Source organism: Somniosus microcephalus, chromosome 2 (genome assembly GCF_052327205.1).
Source record: "Somniosus microcephalus isolate GS21.2 chromosome 2, FLI_Smic_1.0, whole genome shotgun sequence".
NCBI lineage: Eukaryota > Metazoa > Chordata > Chondrichthyes > Squaliformes > Somniosidae > Somniosus > Somniosus microcephalus.
In genome coordinates this window covers 236,658,609-236,680,153 of record NC_140988.1, presented here as the reverse complement: position 1 = coordinate 236,680,153, position 21,545 = coordinate 236,658,609, and the positions used below count along the sequence as shown (strand labels likewise).

Sequence of the window (21,545 nt, the reverse complement as noted above, 5' to 3'; positions counted from 1 at the left end):
ATGCCAAAAATTGTTATTGAATGTGTTTGAAATGTCCACAAAATAAATGTTATCCATTTACACATGCAAATATTTACATTAACTTGATGTTAATACTTAAACTGTGATACACATTTTAAGCAACATAGTACACGGCTTCCTGTAGAACTGGGATCCATGGCTCAAAATCCAGCCATACTTGAATTGACTAATCCTCAGTGGGCAAGTTTCTTGTTGATACTCCCACAGGTACAAGATGGTGTCACAGAGAAGTACACGCTCACTCATTCCAGCATTTTCCCAACTACTGATGTGAGGCTAACAGGTCTGTAGTTCCACGTTTTCTCTCTCCCTCCTTTCTTAAATAAAAGTAGCAATCTTACCTGGGCACTTAGAAACTAATAGTAAGATTGGGCAGAGTCAATATGGGTTTATGAAAGGGAAATCCTGTTTAACAAACCTATTGGAGTTCTTTGAGGATGTAACTAGTGGCGTAGACAAAGGGGAACTGGTAGATGTGGTGTATTTGAATTTTCAGAAGGCCTTCAATAAGGTCCCACACAAGAGGTTGGTGAACAAAATCAGGGCACATGGAATTGAGGCTAATATACTAGCATGGATTGAGAATTGGTTAACAGACAGAAAACAAAGAGTAGGGATAAACAGATCTTTTTCAGGATGCCAGGCTGTGACTAGTGGGGTACCGCAAGGATCGGTGCTTGGGCCCCAGCTATTCACAATCTATATCAATGATTTGGATGAGAGGACTAAATGTAGCATTTCCAAATTTGCTGATGATACAAAGCTAGGTGGCAGTGTCAGTTGTGAAGAGGATGTGAAGAGATTTCAAGGGGATCTCGACAGGCTCGGTGAGTGGGCGAGAACATGGCAGATGGAATATAATGTGGATAAATGTGAAGTTATCCACTTTGGGAGTAAAAACAGAAAGGCAGAGTATTTCCTAAATGGTGAAAGATTGGGGAATGCAGATGCTCAAAGGGACCTGGGTGTCCTTGTACATGAATCACTGAAAGTGAAAGTGCAGGTGCACCAAGCCATTAAGAAGGCAAATGGTATGCTGGTCTTCATTACAAGAGGATTTGAGTACAGGAGTAAAGAAGTCTTACTCCAATTATATAGGGCCTTGGTGAGACAACACCTGGAGTAGTGTACAACTTTGGTCTCCTTACCTAAGGAAGGATATACTTGCCATAGCGGGAGTGCAACGAAGGTTCACGCGATTGATTCCTGGGATGGCAGGACTGTCGTATGAGAAGAGATTGAGTAAACTAGGCCTGTATTCTCTTGAATTCAGATGAATGAGAGGGGATCTCATTGAAGCATACAAAATTATTACAGGGCTTGATAGGGTGGATGCTGGGAGAATGTTGCCCTTGGCTGGGGAGTCTAGAACCAGGGGCCACAGCCTCAGGATAAAGGGTAGGCCAGTCAGGACTGAGATAAGAAATTTCTTCACACAGCGGGTGGCGAATCTTTGGAATTCTCTACCCCAGAGAGCTGTGGAAGCTCAGTCATTGGGTATATTCAAAACAGAAGTCGATAGATTTCTGACTAGTAAGGGCATCAAGGGATATGGCAATAGGGCCGGTGAATGGAGTTGAGGCAGAAGATCAGCCATGATCTTATTGAATGGCAGAGCAGGCTCGAAGGGCCGAATGGCCTACTCCTGCTCCTATTTCTTATGTTCCTACTCCATCTCAGCCTCCGAGCTAAAGGCAACAATAGAGATGGCACAGCTTTATTTACACAACACATTCATGTAGCAAAACTTCCCAAGATACTTCACAAGCAGAGGTCAGGCCAAAATAGAAGGGAGGAGTTAGAGGAGGATAGTCAAAGAGGAAGAAGTTAAAGAGGCTTTTGAAGGAGGGGAAAGATATATCAAGGAGGCTGTTGAAGGAAAAGACAGTACACTTTTATGCCTTTGTCACTTCCAGATTCAACTATTCCAATGTTCTCCTCACAAGCCTCCAATCCTCCGTAAACTTCAGCTCATCTAAAACTATGCTGTCTGCATCCTATCCTGCACCAAATCCAACTCCGCAATGAGCTCTGTTCTTGCTAATCTGCACTGACTTCCAGTACCCCAACACCTTCAACTAAAATTCTCATCCTTCATCACCTCACCGCATCCCATCTCTATAACTCCCTCCAGTACTACTACCCTTTCAGTCTCTGTTCCTCCAACTCTGACTGGAGTGATTATTCCAATGGCGTTTTTGACACTCTCTGCGCATGCGCACCCGTTTCTTACTGCGCATGTCCACTTGATCCGGTTGCGCATGTCCACTTGATCCGGTTGCGCATGTCCACTACCAATTAGTGCAGCGGCTGTGGCATGCACCACCACACTTTCTACAGCTCCATGCGGAAAAAGTCAGGGGATCGGATTGAAGGGATAATTACTAGTCCTAGCCCCTTTCGGGCTACCCCAGATCAGGCGTATTCCCCAGACGTTCACCTTCAACTAAAGTTAGAGGTAGCCAAATCCTAAAGACGCTTAATTGAGTCTAAAGGTCCAGACTATCTCTCCCTAAAGGAAAGGAACGACCTGAAGATGTTACCGTCCTCCAGATACCACTTTTAATAAGTTTAGCTAGACTGCAACCTTCCGGATATTATGAGGGTCCGGAAAACTCCCCCAAAATTCTGCAACTCCTCACCAAAGAGTGTACAGAGATTGAGTTCGCGAGTTTGATACAGAAGTACTATTTGAGAGGACCTTGGAGTGGTGGGAAGAAGCTCAGGAACTCGGTGGGAGAAGGTCAGGAACTTGTGGGGGGGGGGGGGGGTGGGAAGCACGGTGAGAACATTGAGGAGGGTGGAAAAACTTGATCCAGGTCCAACGGGGGACATGAGAGCAAGAGCGTGATCCAGATGGAAAGGTAGATCATGTTCTCCCGTGCTCAGTAAAGCCTGGATCACGGTCTTAAACCCCCACCTCCTTTACACCTGCACATTCGCCCTCTTCTTCCCCACCTTGCTAGACAGCAGCAGTTCAAGAAGACAGCTCACTACCACCCTCTCAAGGGCAACTAGGGATGGGCAATAAATAAATGAATTTTAAAAAATGAGAGCATATTCGGTGTTGGACCGACACATGCATGACTTTACATTTGTGTGTTATTTGCCGGACTCGACTATTCCAATGTTCTCCTGGCCAGCCACCAATCTTCCATCCTCAGTGAACTTGAGCCCATCCAAAACTCTGCTGCACGTATCCTAACACGCAAGTCCCATTCACCCATCACCCCTGTGCTTGGTGACCTACATTGGTTCATGGTCCACCAACAATGTTCCTGCTAAGCTGTGCGACCACGCAGCTGTCTGGAGGTACGGCACAGGCTGCTTACCAGCTTTTGAATGGGAGATTTTGCGCATGCATGAAATTTTGAATGGGCTGCGCAGCCCGCTAAAGGGACCGCACACACACAAAAACATAGAAGATAGGAGCAGGAGTAGGCCATTCGGCCCCTCGAGCCTGCTCCGCCATTCAATGAGATTATGGCTCATCATCCAAATTCAGTACCCCGTTCCTGCCTTCTCTCCATATCCCTTGATCCCTTTAGCCTTAAGAAATATATCCAACTCCTTCTTGAATATATTTAATGAATTGGCCTCTACTGCCTTCTGTGGTAGAGAATTCCACAGGTTCACCACTCTCTGGGTGAAGAAATTCCTCCTCATCTCTGTCCTAAATGGCTTACCTCTTATCCTTAGACTGTCACCCCTGGTTCTGGACTCCCCGACCATCGGAAACATCCTTCCTGCATCTAGTCTGTCTAGTCCTGTTAGAATTTTATAAGTTTCAATGAGATCCCCTCTCATTCTTCTAAACTCCAGCGAGTATAAGCCTAATCAACCCAATCTCTCCTCATACGTCATTCCTGCCATCCCAGGTATCAGCCTGGTGAATCTTCGCTGCACTCCCTCCATGGCAAGAACATCCTTCCTCAGATAAGGCGACCAAAACTGCACACAATACTCAAGATGTGGTCTCACCAAGGCCCTGTACAGCTGCAGCAAGACACCCTTGTTCCTGTACTCAAACCCTCTCGCTATGAAGGCCAACATACCATTTGCCTTCTTAACCGCCTGCTGCACCTGTATGCTTACCTTCAGCGACTGGTGCACAAGGACACCCAGTTCTCGCTGCACTTCCCCTTCTCCCAATCTATTGCCATTATTATATTGTGAATAGCTGGGGTCCAAGGACCGAGCCCTGCGGTACCCCACTAGTCACTGCCTGCCACTCGGAAAAAGACCCGTTTATTCCAACTCTTTGCTTTCTGTCTGCCAACCAGTTCTCTATCCAAGTCAATACCTTGCCCCCAATCCCATGTGCCTTAACTTTACACGCTAATCTCTTATGCGGGACCTTATCGAAAGCCTTTTGAAATTCCAAATACACCACATCCACTGGTTCTCCCTTATCTATTTTACCAGTTACATCCTCAAAAAATTCCAGTAGATTAGTCAAGCACAATTTACCTTTTGTAAATCCATGTTGACTTTGTCCGATCCTGTCACTGTTTTCCAAGTGCTCTGCTATTACATCTTTTATAATGGACTCTAGCATTTTCCCCAATACTGATGTTAGGCTTACCGGTCTGTAATTCCCCGTTTTCTCTCTACCACGTTTTTTGAACAGTGGGGTAACATTAGCTACCCTCCAATCCATGGGTACTGTTCCAGAGTCTATCGAATGTTGGAAGATGACCAGCAATGCATCTAATATTTCTACGGCCACTTCCTTAAGTACCCTAGGATGTAGATTATCAGGCCCTGGGGATTTATCGGCCTTCAATCCCATCAATTTCCCTAACACCATTTCCCTACAAATACTTATTTCTTTCAGTTCCTCCCTTTCATCAGACCCTATGTTCTCCGACATCTCTGGGAGGTTATTTGCGTCCTCCTTTGTGAAGACAGAACCAAAATATGTATTTAATTGGTCTGCCATTTCTTTGTTCCCCATTATAAATTCCCCTGATTCTGACTGCAAGGGACCTACGCTTGACTTCGCCAATCTTTTTCTTTTCACATATCTATAAAAGCTTTTAGTCAGTTTTTATGTTCCCTGCAAGCTTACTCTCATACTCTATTTTCCCCCTCTTAATTAATCTCTTTGTCCTCCTTTGTTGAATCCTAAACTGCTCCCAATCCTCAGGTTTACTGCTTTTTCTGGCCAATTTATATGTCCTCTCCTTGGATCTTATGCTATCCCTAATTTCCCTTGTTAGCCACAGTTGAGTCACCTTTTTTGTTTTATTTTTATGCCAAACTGGGATGAACAAATTCTGTAGTTCATCCATGCGGTCTTTGAATGTTTGCCGTTGCCTATCCACCGTCAACCCTTTGAGTGACATTCCCCAATCAATCCTACCCAACTCGCACCTCATACCATCGTAGTTTCCTTTATTTAAATTCAGGACCCTAGTCTCCGAGTCAACTATTTCACTCTCCATCTTAATGAAGAATTCTATCATATTATGATCGCTCCGAACCAAGGGGCCTCATACAACAAGATTGCTAATTAATCCTCTCATTACATAATACCCAGTCTAAGATGGCCTGATCTCTAGTTGGTTCCTCGACATATTGGTCCAGGAAACCATCCCGTATACACTCCAGGAATTCCTCCTCCACAGTATTATTACTAATTTGGTTAGCCCAATTTATATGTAGATTAAAGTCACCCATGATAACCGCTGTGCCCTTATTGCACGCTTCTCTAATTTCCCTTTTAATACCATCCACAACCTCCGCATTACTGTTTGGAGGTCTATATACCACTCCCACGAACGTTTTCTGCCCCTTGGTATTTCTCAGTTCTACCCATACAGATTCCACATCATCAGAGCTAATAGCCTTCCTTACAACTGTGTTAATCCCCTCTTTAATCGGCAATGCTACCCCACTCCTTTTCCTTTTTGCCTATCTTTCCTGAATATTGAATACCCCTGGATGTTGAGTTCCCAGCTTTGGCCACGTTTCCGTAATTCCAATCATATCATATTCGTTTACCTCTATTTGCGCAGCTAATTCATCCACCTTATTACGAATGCTCCTCGCATTAAGACACAAAGCCTTCAGGCTTGTTTTTTTAATGCTCTTAGACCTTTTAGAATTATTATTCACTGCGGCCATGTTTGATTTAAACTATTGATTTCTCTGACTGCCACTTTTGTTTCTCTCCTTCCTGTCTTTTGCTTTTATCCTCGTTTCCCATTCCTCTGACTCCCTGCTCAGGTTCCCAACCTCCTGCCCTTTTAGTTTAAACCCTCCCCGAGAGTACTAGCAAACACGCCCCCTCGGACATCGGTCCCAGTCCTGCCCAGGTGCAAACCGTCCCGTTTGTACTGGTCCCACCTCCCCCAGAACCGGTTCCAATGTCCTAGGAATTTCAATCCCTCCCCCTTGCACCATTCCTCTAGCCACGTATTCAACTGAAATATCCTTCTATTTCTACTCTGACTAGCACGCGGCACTGGTAGCAATCCCGAGATTACTACCTTTGAGGTCCTATTTTTTAAATTTACCTCCTAACTCCCTATATTCAGCTTTTAGGACCTCATCCCATTTTGTACCTATATCGTTGGTACCTATATGCACCACGACAACTGGCTGTTCACCCTCCCCTTCCAAAATGTTCTGCAGCCGCTCTGAGACATCCTTGACCCTTGCACCAGGGAGGCAACACACCATCCTGGAGTCTCGTTTGCAGCCGCAGAAACGCCTATCTATTCCCCTTACAATAGAATCCCCTATTACTATAGCTCTACCCCTCTTTTTCCTCCCGCCCTGTGCAGCAGAATCACCCCTGGTGCCAGGAAGTTGCCTGCTGCTGCTTTCCCCTGATAAGCCATCCTCAACAGTATGCAAAGTGGTATATCTGCTTGAGAGGGGGATGGTCACAGGGGACCCCTGCACTACCTGCCTGCGCCTACTACTCTGCCTGGTGGTCACCCATTCCCTTTCTGCCTGTGGAACCTCTACCTGCGGTGTGACCAACTGATTAAACGTGATATCCACGACGTCCTCAGCATCACGAATGGTCCAGTATGTATCCAATGGCAGCTCCAGCGCCACAATGCGGTCTACCAGTAGCTGCAGCTGGATACACTTCCTGCACACATGGTCGCCAGGGACACAGGAAGTGTCCCTGAGTTCCCACATAGCGCAGGAGGAGCATACCATGGGGCTGAGCTCTCCTGCCATGACTTACCCTTTAATTAATTCAAATTAATTTTTTTTTTTAAATTAGGGAGAACATTGTCGACCAACACCTTGATTTTAAAGTTCGCAACCTCATGTTAAAATCCCTCCATGGCCTCACCGCTTCCTAACTGAACTCGGCAGTGTGAGTGCCCCTAACCCAGGAGGGCGAGCCCTGTCTGTTCTCCGAAAGCAGTAGTGTTAGCACTGCGAGCTCTGGAGCCTGGCTGTCACAATGAACGGATCAAATTACACATTGCAATGATCTTGATTACTCCAGCAGGCTGGATCAAATTACACATTCCAGGCAAACTGTTGGGTGTGTCTTGTCCTCCAAGGGGACCAATCAGAAATCTGGTCTTGCCCTCCAAGGGGACCAATCAGAAATTTGGTATTGCAAATAGACACAACCAACTCTGGCTGCTTGTGCATCCCTCACTCCCTTAGCCCAACCATTGGTGGCCACGCCTTCAGCCGTCAAGGCCCCAAGCTCTTGAATTACCCCCTTAAACCAGTCTGCCTCTCAAACTCCCTCTCCTACTTTTCAAACTCTGTCCCCTCCTTTAAGATTCTCCTCAAAGCCCACCTCTTTGATCAAGCTTTTGGTCACCCCTCCTAAAGTCTCCTTCTTTGATTTGGTGTCCATTTTTGTCTGTGTATGCCTTTGTGAAGCACCTTTGGACATTCTGCTATGTTAAAAGTGCTATATAAATGCAAGTAGTTGCTAAAGAATATTTTTAAAATGGAAAGAAAAGATTTGACATCAGAGTTGAAAATAATTTCAACACATGTATGCACCAGACAAAATAAACCCATTTGTCTACAAATGCAACAGCAATATTGTTACATCAATACTTAAAGAATTTTCTCCAAGCTACACACACGGCCCACCCATACCTTTGATGTGTTGATCTGACTCTTCCTTTACTCTCAGTAATTCCTGGTGGAGCTTGTTGTTCTCCTGGACAAGACGTGCATTCTCAGCTCTATATGGTTCAAGTACAGAGTCCAAGTTCTTGCTCTCCTTTTCCGTTTTTCCAGATGACAGCTTGGCATTGCGGAGGCTTTCTGTAGTGTGCACCAAATCACTGCAACACATTAACTCTTGTTTAGAACTCTATACAATGATGGAAACACCCCCTAAATTCAATTAGCAATACCTTCTTTAAAATTTACAAAACTACAAGAGATAATTTTTTTGTATGATTTAGCATTTTCACCGAGGCACAGACATTAATTTGATTTCATTTTTAACCTCCGAGGGAGCTCCGACACGGCAAGAGTGCCCCAGGTGGGCAGAGGAAACACAGAGGAAGCATCTGGGAATGCGCCAAACACATCGAGTCTCTTCGCCGGGAGCAAGCGTAGGCCACACGTCAACCCAAGCACCCCACCCACCCTTCAACCACCGTCTGCCCCACCTGTGACAGAAACTGTAGGTCCCGCATTGGACTCATCAGTCACCTGAGAATTCATTTTTAATGTGGAAGCAAGTCATCCTCGGTTCAGAGGGACTGCCTAAGAGAAGAACTACAAATATTTTAAAATGCACTACAGTGAGGACCAACCAATAGGGCAGGGGCAGCCAAGCTTTTGGAGCAGGGGCCAGATCCATGTGACACAACTAGTGAGTAACAGATAAAAAAAACAGGTTTTAAACTTCTGGGTGACTCAAGAATTTAAACAAAATATGTACAAAAAGCTGGTGACTTTGTCTATGGTGATCCCCACTGATAAGCATAAAAAAAACAAACATCCTTTAAAAAAAAATCAAACGCACGCCTATTATATATTGGAAATGATGCATGGTGGCAACAGTAAAAAGGTGGCATTGTAGTAGAACAATGTTATAATGGGACAGGGCTATATAAAAGAAACATTTAAAACTCATCTCTGGAATCAGAAAGGAGAATCAACGATTTTTAAAAACTGCTCCAAAAAACAAAAGCAGACACCCACGGCCAAAGGTAGCGCAGTGAACTTTTCAGCATTCTGGGAATTGAAGGCAGCACTCCACAACTCTATGAAGACTTTACAGGATTCAGCACCAACCAGCCAGAGGATGCTAAAACCATTAAGCTGTACAAGGCAAACCTCAAGGAATGCTCGTTGCCACTCTACAGAAAACCACTCCAGAAAATATGGAAGAGATCTAAAATTATCCACAGATCAAAGAAAGCACCCTGCAAAAGTATTCAATCCTCCAGACCTGTCCTGCAAAAATCAGACAGTGGAACTCCCTCCCATCCCCAGAAATTGAACACTGGCCTCCTCCACTGCGGTTAGAAAACCCACACCAGAACCCCCTCCCGCCATCAGACACATAATTAGCTCCCAGTCCTATCACCCCTCCTCCTGCTGAGGCAATCTCTCCTTGCCCTTTAAACCTCACCTCCCTCTCTTCCGCACCCCTCATCTCTCTTTTGGTCTCTTCTCCTTCCTCCTCCTTTCCCCTTCTCCCATGCTCCCCCACTGTTATCCTCTACCCACCCCCCCCCCTCGCCTCCCCTACTGTTATCCTCTACCCCTCTCCTCTCCTCATTTTTCTTCCTAGCCATCTCCCCACCCTCTTTCCTCTTCCCTGAACCAAGGTGTTTTGTCCTTAGTAACTTTCTATCGATACACGAAGAGGGCGAAGCTTACAAATATCGAGTCTGGCTTGCTCACCATTATAAAAAAATTCAGGGAGCTGTACTCTGCCACCTTGTTGAGTTTCTTCAACTGGCAGCGAAAGGTCAGGGAAGCCCCATGAACTCCTAAACCTTGGGCTTCTCAGAAAAGCACAAGCCTCCGAAGGAAAACATTGCTAAAGGTATTCTAAAAACAGAAAATGCTGTTATAGATGCAAGCTTAATCATTTTCCTGTAATTCTGTAATTTATGTTGCAAACCTTAGTTCCATAATAAGTCCTTAGCTTAGTGGAGAAACAAAGATTTTCAAAAATATTTTGAATGATCATTTTACCTTTTCCTATTATTTTTAGCAGCTCTTGCTGATTGCTAATTCTTGATTGGTTATTTTTATACATCCTTAGTAGTTTTTCATTCGAAGTTTATCTACTTGTTATTGCTGTGTTTGATTGGTACTTTGCCAATCTCTTCAGTTGTAATTTTGCACTGTTCTAGGAATATGAAATTTCAGCCCAAGTGTAAGTGTCGCACAAAATTTGCATATAGTAAAGTGCGCCACTCGTGTGTGACAGGGAAGACAGGTATATATTTGGATTAGTAGTAAAATTATTACTGTATGGGCAATTTTATTACCATCAATACAATATTACAGAATACTTTTTAAATCAACTAAAGTATTTACAATGCTTTTAAATGTGTTGTAACATTTTTCTCCACAGAATGAGCCCCTCAGCTTGTCTGAAAAATATTGCAGAGCAACAAAGGACATACGATTTTTTTTAAATACCTGAAGAGTTTTTCCACCAGTGGGAGTGTCTCTATCCCAAGAGGCTGCCTGTAGCCAAGCTGGTCTAAACGCTTCCGCAGGTTTACAAACTTTCTCTCCGAAGTGGTAGTCATATTAAGAAATGTTTCACCGCAAATTTAGGTAAAATCCTAGACGTTAAAACAAGTAGGAAGTATAATACAACAGTGACCAAAACAGAAGCAGGAAAAACATCAAAGGAACATTAATCTCAAGGAGACATTTCATACTGCTGCCAAGAGTACCATGTATTGAAAGCACACTCACCATACTCCAATCTAATGGCCATAGAAAGAACTAAGAATCTACAATAAGGACACGACAACAAAGAACTTAGAACAAAGGGAGAAGTCTATAGCACAATGGAAGACAATCACTGTAGAACACTGGCATTTATAACCGCAAGAATGCAATACTCCATAGAAAAATAAATCCATTTAAATTATCTGTTCATCTCCCACAGAGGTAGAAGCACTTACGTAAATTTGATGTAGGTTGGTTTATCAGTGCTCTGTAAAGAGGGGCTGCTGTATGATAGAAGCTAAATTTTATGCTAAATTAAACCACTAGAAATAGGAATATTAATGCTGCTATGAAGGCCCCGACACTAGGATATTATCAGGAATGGGAGATTACAGTTATATAGACAGTTGGGTAGTTAAAGCTTTTTTCACTGGAGCAGAGAAGATCCTGCTATGACATGGCAGAGGTCTTTAAGATTATGAAGAGTTATGATATGGTAAGTAGCGACAGATTGTTTCCACAGATCAGCAAGATAGGAACAAGATAGCACAAATTTTAAAAATTCGAGTTCAGGAGAAATTTTAGTGACACAAGTGAATACGTTCCAAACCACTTGACACAAATAAAGGCACAAGTAATGTCAAATGACAAAACAGAACCCTCAAAAACTAAAGCCTTATGTTCCATTGTCCAAAACACAAAAGGGTAATTTTCCAACTTCAGACCGCCAGCAGGGACCATCACTTACCAGGATTGCACAATGGATATTTTTGTGCGTGCTGCGTATGATTTCCCAATCATTTAAATATATGGTCAGAACATTGTAAGCGGTGCGTGCCTGAATTTCCAACAAGCGCTTCCAGCAGGCAAAGCCGGAAAATTACCCTTATAATGTTTAAATGAGCAACAGACAATAAATTATGTATTGCGTTCTATCTTAGCATGGTAAAGTCTCAGAGAAAGGATCAATTCGTTGTTAGCATACTCTGCACATTATGAGCCTCTTTATGTCCCCTTTATCAGTCATTTCCACATACTGTACCTGTTCTAACTTTGAGTAGAGTGAGTGATAAGAAAGATCCCCTGCTCTTCAGCAGAATTTGTAACAGTGATACCACTATTTGCTGATCCAAATTACTCTCGATTCTGCACAACTACAGCTCATGAATGCAAGTTCAGTTGTAATTCACGATTTCTTTGGTCATCTGGCCACATTTTGTATGAAGCTGGGGTGGCAATACTGATTAAGGAAGGCATTGTAGTGTTGGAAAGGGAGGATGTTCTCAAGGGGACAAGGACAGAATCCATTTGGTTAGAGTTGAGGAGCAAAAAGGGTATGATCATACCATTGGGGGTATTCTACAGGCCTCCAAAGTGTGAGAGGGAGGTAGAGGAGCAAATCTGCAGGGAAATCGCAGAGATATGCAAGAGTTATAGAGTGGTGATATTGGGGGACTTTAATTACCCAAATATCAATTGGGATAATGCTAGGGTAAAGGGAAAGGAGGGGGAGGAATTTCTGAAATGTGTTCAGGAGAATTTCCTTGACCAATACGTTCTTGGCCCAACTAGGAAAGAGGCATTGCTGGATCTGGTGCTGGGGAATGAGGTGGGCCAGGTCGACCAAGTGTCTGTGGGAGAACACTTGGGTACAAGTGATCATCGTATCATAAGATTTAGATTAGCAATGGAGAGGAGCAAGGAACAATCTAGGGTGGAACTTCTAAACTGGAATAGGGCTAACTTCAATGGGATGTGAAAGGATCTAGCCAGAGTAAAATGGAACCAAAGACTGACAGGAAAAACTGTAACGGAACAATGGGTGATCTTCAAGGAGGAGATGTTCCAAGTACAGGCTAGGTACATTCCAACAAGAGGGAGGGTAAGGGAACCAAAACAAGGGCTCCTTGGATAATGAGGGAGATAGAGAAGATGATGAAACAAAAAAAGAGGGTGTATGATGCATGTCAGGTGAATTCTTCAAGGGAGAACCAGACCAAATACAGTAAGTTGAGGGGATGTGAAGATGAAAATAAGATTGTCAAAGAGAGAATGAGATTAGAATAGCGGTTAACATAAAAGGGAACCCAAAAATCTTCTACCGGCATGTAAACAGTACGTGGGTAGTAAGAGGCGGCGTGGGGCCGATTAGGGACAAAGGAGGTGATATATGCTTAGAGGCGCAGGGCAAGGCGAGAATACTCAATTAGTACTTTTATCAGTGTTTACTAAGGAGGTGGATGCTCACAAAATATCGGTAGAAGTAGAAATTTTGGAAGCAATGGAAGGGGTGAAAATTGAGACAAGATGTACTAGAAAGGCTGGGTATGCTTAGAGTGGATAAGTCGCCTGGTCCAGATGACTTGCATCCCAAGTTGCTAAGGGAATTGGGGGAGGAGATAGCGGAAGCGCTTGCCATAATTTTCCAATCTTTCCTAGATGCGGGGGAGGTGCCCGAGCATTGGAAAGTGGCAAATGTGACACCATTGTTCAAGAAAGGGTGCAAGGACAATCCTAGTAACTGCAGGCCGGTCAGTTTAACATTAGTGGTGGGTAAAGTTTTAGAAACAATAATCAAGGAAAAAATTAACGGACACTTGGAGAGGTTTAAGCTAATTAAGGAGAGCCAACACGGATTTGTAAAAGGCAGATCGTGTTTGACTAATCTAATTAAATTTTTTGACAAAGTAACAGGGAGGATTGATGAAGGGAATGCAATGGATGTTGTCTACAAGAATTTTAGGAAGGCGTTTGACAAAGTACCACATAGAAGGCTGGTTAACAAAATTGAGGCTCATGGAATAGGTGGGTCAGTGGCAGCTTGGATAAGGAATTGGCTTAAGGATAGAAAACAGCGAGCTGTGGTAAATGGCTGTTCTTCAGACTGGAGGATGGTAGACAGTGGTGTTCCCCAAGAGTCAGTGCTGGGGCCACTGCATTTTTTGATATGTGACCTGGATATTGGAATAGAGTAGATTTTCTAAATTTGCCGATGACACCAAACTTGGGGGTGTGGCAAACAGTGAGGTTGATACCAATCGACTGCAACAAGACAAAGAATGGCTAGCAGAATGGGCAGACAAGTGGCAGATGAAACTTAATAGAGAAGTGTGAGGTGATACATTTTGGCAGAAGGAGCAGGGAGAGGAAATATACACGTAATGGCACAGTTTTAAAGAGTGTGCAGGGACAGAGGGACCTGGGAGTGAATATGCATAGGTCCCTGAAGGTGGCAGGACATATTGAGAGAGTGGTTAGCAAGGCATTTGGGATCTTGGGCTTCACAAAGAGGTTGAAAGAGTTAAAAGGGCTAAAATAAGGGAATTTAGGAACCAAGCATATATCCATAGGGGTATATGTCCCATAGGGAAGTATGGTGGAATGTGGCCAAATGGTCAAACTGTCAGCTACTACCTGAATAATGGGCCCAAACCGTCAGCTAATAATCGAATAATGTGGTCAAATGGTCAAACTGTCAGTTGCTACTTGAATAATGTGCACAAACTATTAGCTACCAATTGAGGAATGTGGTAAAGATAACATATGGGGTCACAGGACTATGTAATGGTCAAAATGTGCACACGGGTCACAAGAATTTGCACCCGAAATCAACTGCATGATGTAAGCCACGACTTAGAACAAAAAACTGTATATAAGGCAGGGGATCTTAGCGATCAGAGAGCATTCATCCCAGCATGAGTGTCTCCCCTGTCGGCTTGTAAATAAAGTTGCTTTACTGAACGAACCTCCAGACTCCGAGTGATTGATTGGGAATAAGGCGGACGTCGACCCTTTATATCAGAGGGTCCTTCTCGGGGAGAAGAAGCTCTCCCGGTTTACCCTTACAACTTGGTGTAGTCGGCAGGATCTACCAGACAGGCCGAGTAGAGACATTGGGCTACATTTTCAGGGAGCCGTCAGGCGGGGTTTCAGGCGTGTGGGGGGGGGGGGGGGTGGGAAAAATCCCGAATTTGGGGGTCCTGACACAATCCCGCCCCACGTAAGTTTCAGGGGCGGCGGGTACCCGCCCCGCACTGGGACCCGCCGAAACCAGGTAGGAAGGGATTAGTGCCAATTAACTGCCTGTTAACAGGTAGTTAACAGGCAGTTTTTAGCCTAATCCCTATTTTGAGGGGTTTCGTGTGGGTTTCCCCGATGGCTCCAAACCACGCCAGGTAGAGCAGGCGGGCCGTCGGGTTGAAGGAGTTGGAGGGGTTGCGATGTCGGCGCTCAGGTGAGTGATGGGTGCATGAGTGCAAAGGTAAGTGTGTTTGGTGTGTCTAAAGTGTGTAAAGAACTTTTACTTACCTGTACTTACCTTAACAGCCTTTCTTCCTGTAGGCGTCAGGAGTCCATCACTCAGCCGGCACTGAAAGCTGAACTGCTGCGATTTGTCAAAAGTGACAGCCTTCAGCTTTGAGTGCCGGTGAGAGTTCTAACCGAGTCTGTGCAGAATGACTCAGCTTAGAACTCAGAGTGTCAGTGTTTCACAGCTTCAAACAGCTGTGAGACACTGATATTTCATCTGTCAAAAACTCTTGACAGATGAAATTTCAGTCTGTGACGTCACCTGTTGCCGGGTGGCCCTTAATTGGCCTGCTGGGCGGGTTCAACAAGGTCAATCAAGGGAAAATCATGCGGATTCACCGGACATCGAAGTAGGCGGGTCAAAAACCCAAAAGGGGAAGTCACGCCTTCTTCCCGACAGGTTCGGCAAAATCTACCCCATTGTCTCCTCGTATTGAAACCCAGGGCCGGAGATCCAACCAATCTAGGAGGTGTCCGGATACGTAAGTAAAGCAACTTGGGTGCATGCTAGGACATTGTAGAAATGAAAATGTCTGAATAAGTTGAGGAGCTCGGGTTATATAGGATTGGATATAGGGAAAATCCAATCTAGGCGGAGTTAAAACCGCGTAAGCAGGGAAAGGTCCCTGAAGGTCCGGGGGAGTCCCGGAGGTAACAGGTCCGGGGGAGTCCCGGAGGTAACAGGTCCGGGGGAGTCCCGGAGGTAACAAATGAGGGGGGAAACTAGCAAATCCACCCTAAAAGGATGGCGAACAAAAAGGACGCCAAAAGATCTAAACGCCCATACTAGTTTGTACGCGATAGTATCGGATAATGGAAATTCTGATAGGGACGGGATAAAAAGACCCCGGGGAAGTGAGAAAACCTCATGGAAATTCCCGAGCGGCTAGAAAATGGCCAGGAAAGAAATCGACAGACAAACAGGACAGCGTAACGTAACTTGCCATATGAATTTGTGCGCGATAAGTATGAGAAAGTTAAGGAAAAGATGGTAAAAAAAAAGGGATATGATGACAAGTTAATAAAAAGAATGGGAAAGGAAGGTGGGATCCTGAATGGGTTCCCGACCGACAGAAAGAATGGTGGAGTAAGGAGAGCAAGAATAAGGAGGAGAAAACCATAGCGGTTCTTTGTCAGGGCCACCTGAAAAATGTGTAAGATTGGGGCCACACAGGAGAGAAAAAAGGAGTTAGTGGAACAGTTAAAAAGGTAGGCGCCAAGTGTGCCGCTGTAATGAAGACAAGGTCAGTGCATAGTGGAAGGAATGATAGTGAGGAGATTGATTGGGATGATTCAGAAAGAGAAACCTAAGGTTTTACCGACACAGAAGTTATTAATGACTGTGCTGAAACAAATAAAACACGATTGCTGAGTGAAAGGAACCTTAAAAAATGCTGGGATCTCAGTTTGTGTGAAAGTGTGTGTTAAAGTGTGAAAGTTTTCCTAACTATGGATATTTAAGAAGTTACAGTATTCCGTTTGTCTGAAAGTCTGTCCTTTAAAAAAAATGTCTGTTGTGTGTTTTAGCTCCACCCACTCTTTTGTACAGAGAGCTAAAAGCTGTTAAACCCTTTGAAGGCTTGTCTTGAAGGATGGACAAGCGTGTGTTGTTTTAAGTTTGTTAATTGTTTTACAAAAGATAAGCTTCAGCCTTGAAGTCACAGTTGCCAATGTGCCTGGAAGAAAATGAATTTGAATGTTTACAAGGTATGGGTAATTGTTTCTTTGTTAATGTGGCTATCGTTTCTTTCTTTTCCAAGTGATACTGGTTAGTTTAAAAAAAATGTTTGCTCTGGATTGAATTGGAGTTATTGAGGTTAATTAACCTATTAAAACCAGACTTTCATTGTGGGCCACGGTGAAATTCTGGTTGGTGTAAATTTGTGTAGACCGTATTGAATAAGATATTTAATGGTCTGATACCAGACTTTAAAATATTTACAGTCTTGGATATAGCGAACAGGTTCTGGTCCATACCATTGGCAGAGGAATCACAAGGGAAATTCGTCTTTATTGTCAGGGATAGACAGTATACATGGACCAGGGTCCCGCAGGGGTTCCACAACAGTCCAAATATATTCCACCGTGTACTGAGTCAAGCCGTAGATGAGTTAGACCTATTAAAGTACCAGAGCGCCCTACTCTAATATGTTGATGACATAATGATTGCATCAGAGGATGCCAAAGGACACATGGGAGCATTACTAGCCACCCTCCAGACACTTAAGAAAGCTGGCTTTAAATTGAACCCAAAAAGGCACAGGTTGGACTGTCCAAAGTAATGTATCTAGGACACGAAATTAGCCAGGGGTATAAGGCACTCCCGCAGGAACAAAAGGCAGCCATAAAAGACATGCCAAGGCCAGTGAACATCTGGGGAGTTAGGAAAGTGTTGGGACTATTTAATTACTGCAGGAATTTTATATCAGACTTTGCAGGGAAAGCAGAGCCGATTCAACGGTTAGTTAAAGGGGGAGACCCGTCACTGATAAGATAGAATGGGAGACGGAGCAGGAGGAAGCATATAGGGCCCTTAAACAGGAATTAATAACAGCCCCTGCCCTAGAATTATCAGATCCCACTCGACCCTTCCACCTATATTGTGATTTAGATCATGAGAGTTATTCAGCCGTAGTAATGCAAGATCACAGAGGGAAACAGAGACCCGTTGCGTATTACTCTGCAAAAAAAAAAAGACCCAGTAGCGAAGGCGATGCCACGATGTGTGGCTAAAATAGATTGCGCCACCTGGGCGGTGCGAGTAAGGGAACCAATAGTGATGATGGGAAAGGTAATTTTGCATACTCAACGTACATTAGTGGAACTACTCAACACAGGAAAATTGCAGACTATATCAGATAGCAGGAAAGCTAAATGGGAAGCTATATTACTCCCCAGGGATGGAACTGTGATAATACAAAAACATACCGGGGTTAATCCAGCCACGGGCATATTAACAGAAGGAGAAGAGTACAGTTGTCAGATGAAAATGGAGGAAGAAATAGGTAGTGGAGTAAAGGAAGACCCACTAGAAAATCCCCATATGATAATCTACGTAGATGGATCCCGAAAGTGTATCAACGGAGAACCCAGAACAGGGTGGGCAGTAGTAAATCAAGAAGGAAAGACCCTGTTAAAAGGAGCCCTTTATGGGGAAAAGTCAGCACAGGTAGCGGAACTAGTGGCTTTAATAAAAGTGTTGGAAAATTCAAGAAACAAACGGATAAATGTTTATACCGACAGCCGTTATGCCTTCGGAGTGGTGCGTGATTATATGACACTCTGGGCCAGAAGGGGGTACAAGACCTCTACGGGAGAGGTAGTAAAACACGAAAAACTAATAGAAAGGTTAGTTAAGGCTGCACAAGCACCTTTAGAGGCAGCGGTAATTAAAATAAAAGCCCACACAAAGATAGAGGATATGGGCTCTCAGGAACCCCAGGACCAGGCCCCTATAGGGAACAGGTATGCAGATCTAGCCGCCAAACTAGCTGCGGAAGAAATGCAACCAGAGGACGCGTTCAAAAATGAAATAAATATGGTCATGACAGTCAGTGGGGTACAGGAAGTGAATATAATGGAGGTACAAGAAAATACTAGTAAAGAGGAAAAGGAGAGATGGAAACAAGCTGGCGCCCGACCGAAAGATGGAATTTGGAAATGGGGCCCCCTTAACCAGGTGGTGGCATCGGAATGTTGCAAACAACTGATGGCGCTATACCATGGTGTAGCACACACTGGCAGAAGTAACATGTTGCACCTACTGACACAGTACTGGTGGTGGCCAAAGATGGATCAGGAAGTAGCGAAATACTGCTACCGCTGTATAATATGCGCTAAGAATAATGTAGGACAGAGATGTAGAGTTAGAGTAGCAAACCAACCCAGGCCCCAAGGACCCTGGGAAAACCTACAAATTGACTTTACCGGCCCCTTAGCGCAGGACCAGGGGAAGAAATTTTGCCTGGTAATAATTGACCAATTTACCAGGTGGGTGGAAGCCTTTGCCACCCGAGATTGCTCTGCAAAAACAGTTGCACTAATATTGGCTACGAGGTTATACCCCGTTGGGGAGTGCCTCTGCAAATTGACTCAGACAACGGCACTCACTTTACCGGTAAAATGAGAAACTTGTAAGCTGTTACACGTAACACAAAAATACCATATCACCCCCAGAGCTCGGGGATGGTAGAAAGAAGGACGAGTGCGGCTATAATAAGACAGAGGGGTGCATGTTGGAATTATCACGTCGATCACCATCACACCCGCTCGGGATATAGAGGCAGAGGGGAGTACTGTAAAACCACCACAGAGACTGAGTGTCAATATAGTAACCTTGTATGTGTAATCACAATGCCCAACTTCTGCTTTACGCCAAAGATCCCTGTGACAATTGGACACACCAGATTGGTGTATGTACACTCAAGGGAGGAAATGAAACTAAATGTGCCAGATAGTCTAAAGGACGAATTGGTCAATTATGAAGATCCGGTGGGGGCTCCGATACCCCGCCTGCAAGTGGATCTGCAAGAGATAAAAGAGGGCTTAAGTAAAACGGTGAAACAATACGTAATGTTGCAAAGGAACCTTGGGGAAATAGAAAGGGACATAGAAGTAGAACTACAGGAGGTTCCATGGTATAAGAAGCTGTGGGATTGGGGGATGAATGTCAACATCCACCCCTGGATCTGCATTACGTCTCACATACTAGTTATAGTACAATTGGTTTTGGTGATAAGAATGGGAATAGCAGCATGTGCCGCCTGTAAAAAACGTAGAAAACAAAAAAGAAAGAAGGAAATGGAAGAAATGTACATGACCTTGATAAAGTAGTAACATATGCTGTTCGGTGGTAATTGTTACAGAAACCTCCTGGGCAGATTCCCATCGAGCAGACAGACTATTACTATAAACGAGCGAAGGCTTGGGAGAAAGACCTGCTTAACGGATGTATAGTACTAATAACATTAATGCTTATAACCTATGTAATTGGATGGATAATATGTCGATGGAAAGGATGTAGGGGGCCTAGAAATCAGGAGGCTAATATGATTATATAAACAAGGTGACCCAATGGGTTGGAATTGATCACCACCCCGGCAGGACACCATAATAGGAGAAATAATTGGGTTGGTCAATGATTAAAAGGGATTAATCAGGACCAAAAGGGGGGACTGAAAGAGTTAAAAGGGCTAAAATAAGGGAATTTAGGAACCGAGCATATATCCAATGTACATGTCCCATAGGGAAGTATGGTGGAATGTGGTCAAACTGTCAGCTACTACCTGAATAATGTGGTCAAATGGTCAAACTGTCAGTTGCTACTTGAATAATGTGCACAAACTATTAGCTACCAATTGAGGAATGTGGTAAAGATAACATATGGGGTCACAGGACTATGTAATGGTCAAAATGTGCACACGGGTCACAAGAATTTGCACCCGAAATCAACTGCATGATGTAAGCCACGACTTAGAACAAAAAACTGTATATAAGGCAGGGGATCTTAGCGATCAGAGAGCATTCATCCCAGCATGAGTGTCTCCCCTGTCGGCTTGTAAATAAAGTTGCTTTACTGAACGAACCTCCAGACTCCGAGTGATTGATTGGGAATAAGGCGGACGTCGACCCTTTATATCAGAGGGTCCGTCTCGGGGAGAAGAAGCTCTCCCGGTTTACCCTTACAGAGGTATTGAGTACAAAAGTAGAGAAGTTATGCCGAACCTTTATAAAGCGCTGGTTAGGCTACAACGGGAGTATTGCGTCCAGTTCTGGTCACCACACTTCAGGAAGGATTTTTAAAAATTCATTTTATGGGATCAGGGCGTCGCTGGCAATGCCAGCATTTATTGCCCATCAGAAGGTGGTGGTGAGCCGTCTTCTTGAACCGCTGCAGTCCATGTGGTGAAAGTAATCCCACAGTGCTGTTAATAGGGTGTTCCAGGATTTTGACCCAGCGACGATTAAGGATCGGCGATATACTTCCAAGTCAGGATGGTGTGTGACTTGGAGCAAACTTGGAGGTGGTGGTGTTACCATGCGCCTGCTGCCCTTGTCCTTCCAGGTGTAAGAGGTCGCGGGTTTGGGAGGTGCTGCCGAAGAAGCCTTGGCGAGTTGCTGCAGTGCATCTTGTAGATGGTACATACTGCAGTCACGGTACGCCGGTGGTGGAGAGGGTGAATGTTTAAGGTGGTGGATGGGGTGCCAATCAAGCTGGCTGCTTTGTCCTGGATGGTGTCGAGCTTCTTGAGTGTTGTTGGAACTGCACTCATCCAGGCAAGTGGAGAGTATTCCATCACACTCCTTATTTGTGCCTTGTAGATGGTGGAAAGGCTTTGGGG

At 44.3% G+C, this 21,545-nt stretch overlaps 1 protein-coding gene across 3 annotated transcripts in view; it reads right to left on the bottom strand.

Annotated features, from left to right (window-relative positions):
- Window positions 1-21,545, bottom strand: part of cep135 (centrosomal protein 135) — a 257,425-nt gene that overhangs the window by 224,289 nt on the left and 11,591 nt on the right. For all 3 annotated transcript variants that reach the window (XM_085970351.1, XM_085970360.1, XM_085970370.1), the window contains exons 2-3: window positions 10,636-10,784; window positions 8,116-8,306 (exon numbers count right to left, since the gene is read on the bottom strand). In XM_085970351.1, the coding sequence (XP_085826477.1) occupies window positions 8,116-8,306; window positions 10,636-10,748 (304 nt within the window). In that variant the 5' untranslated portion in view covers window positions 10,749-10,784. The remainder of the gene's footprint in view (window positions 1-8,115; window positions 8,307-10,635; window positions 10,785-21,545) is intronic.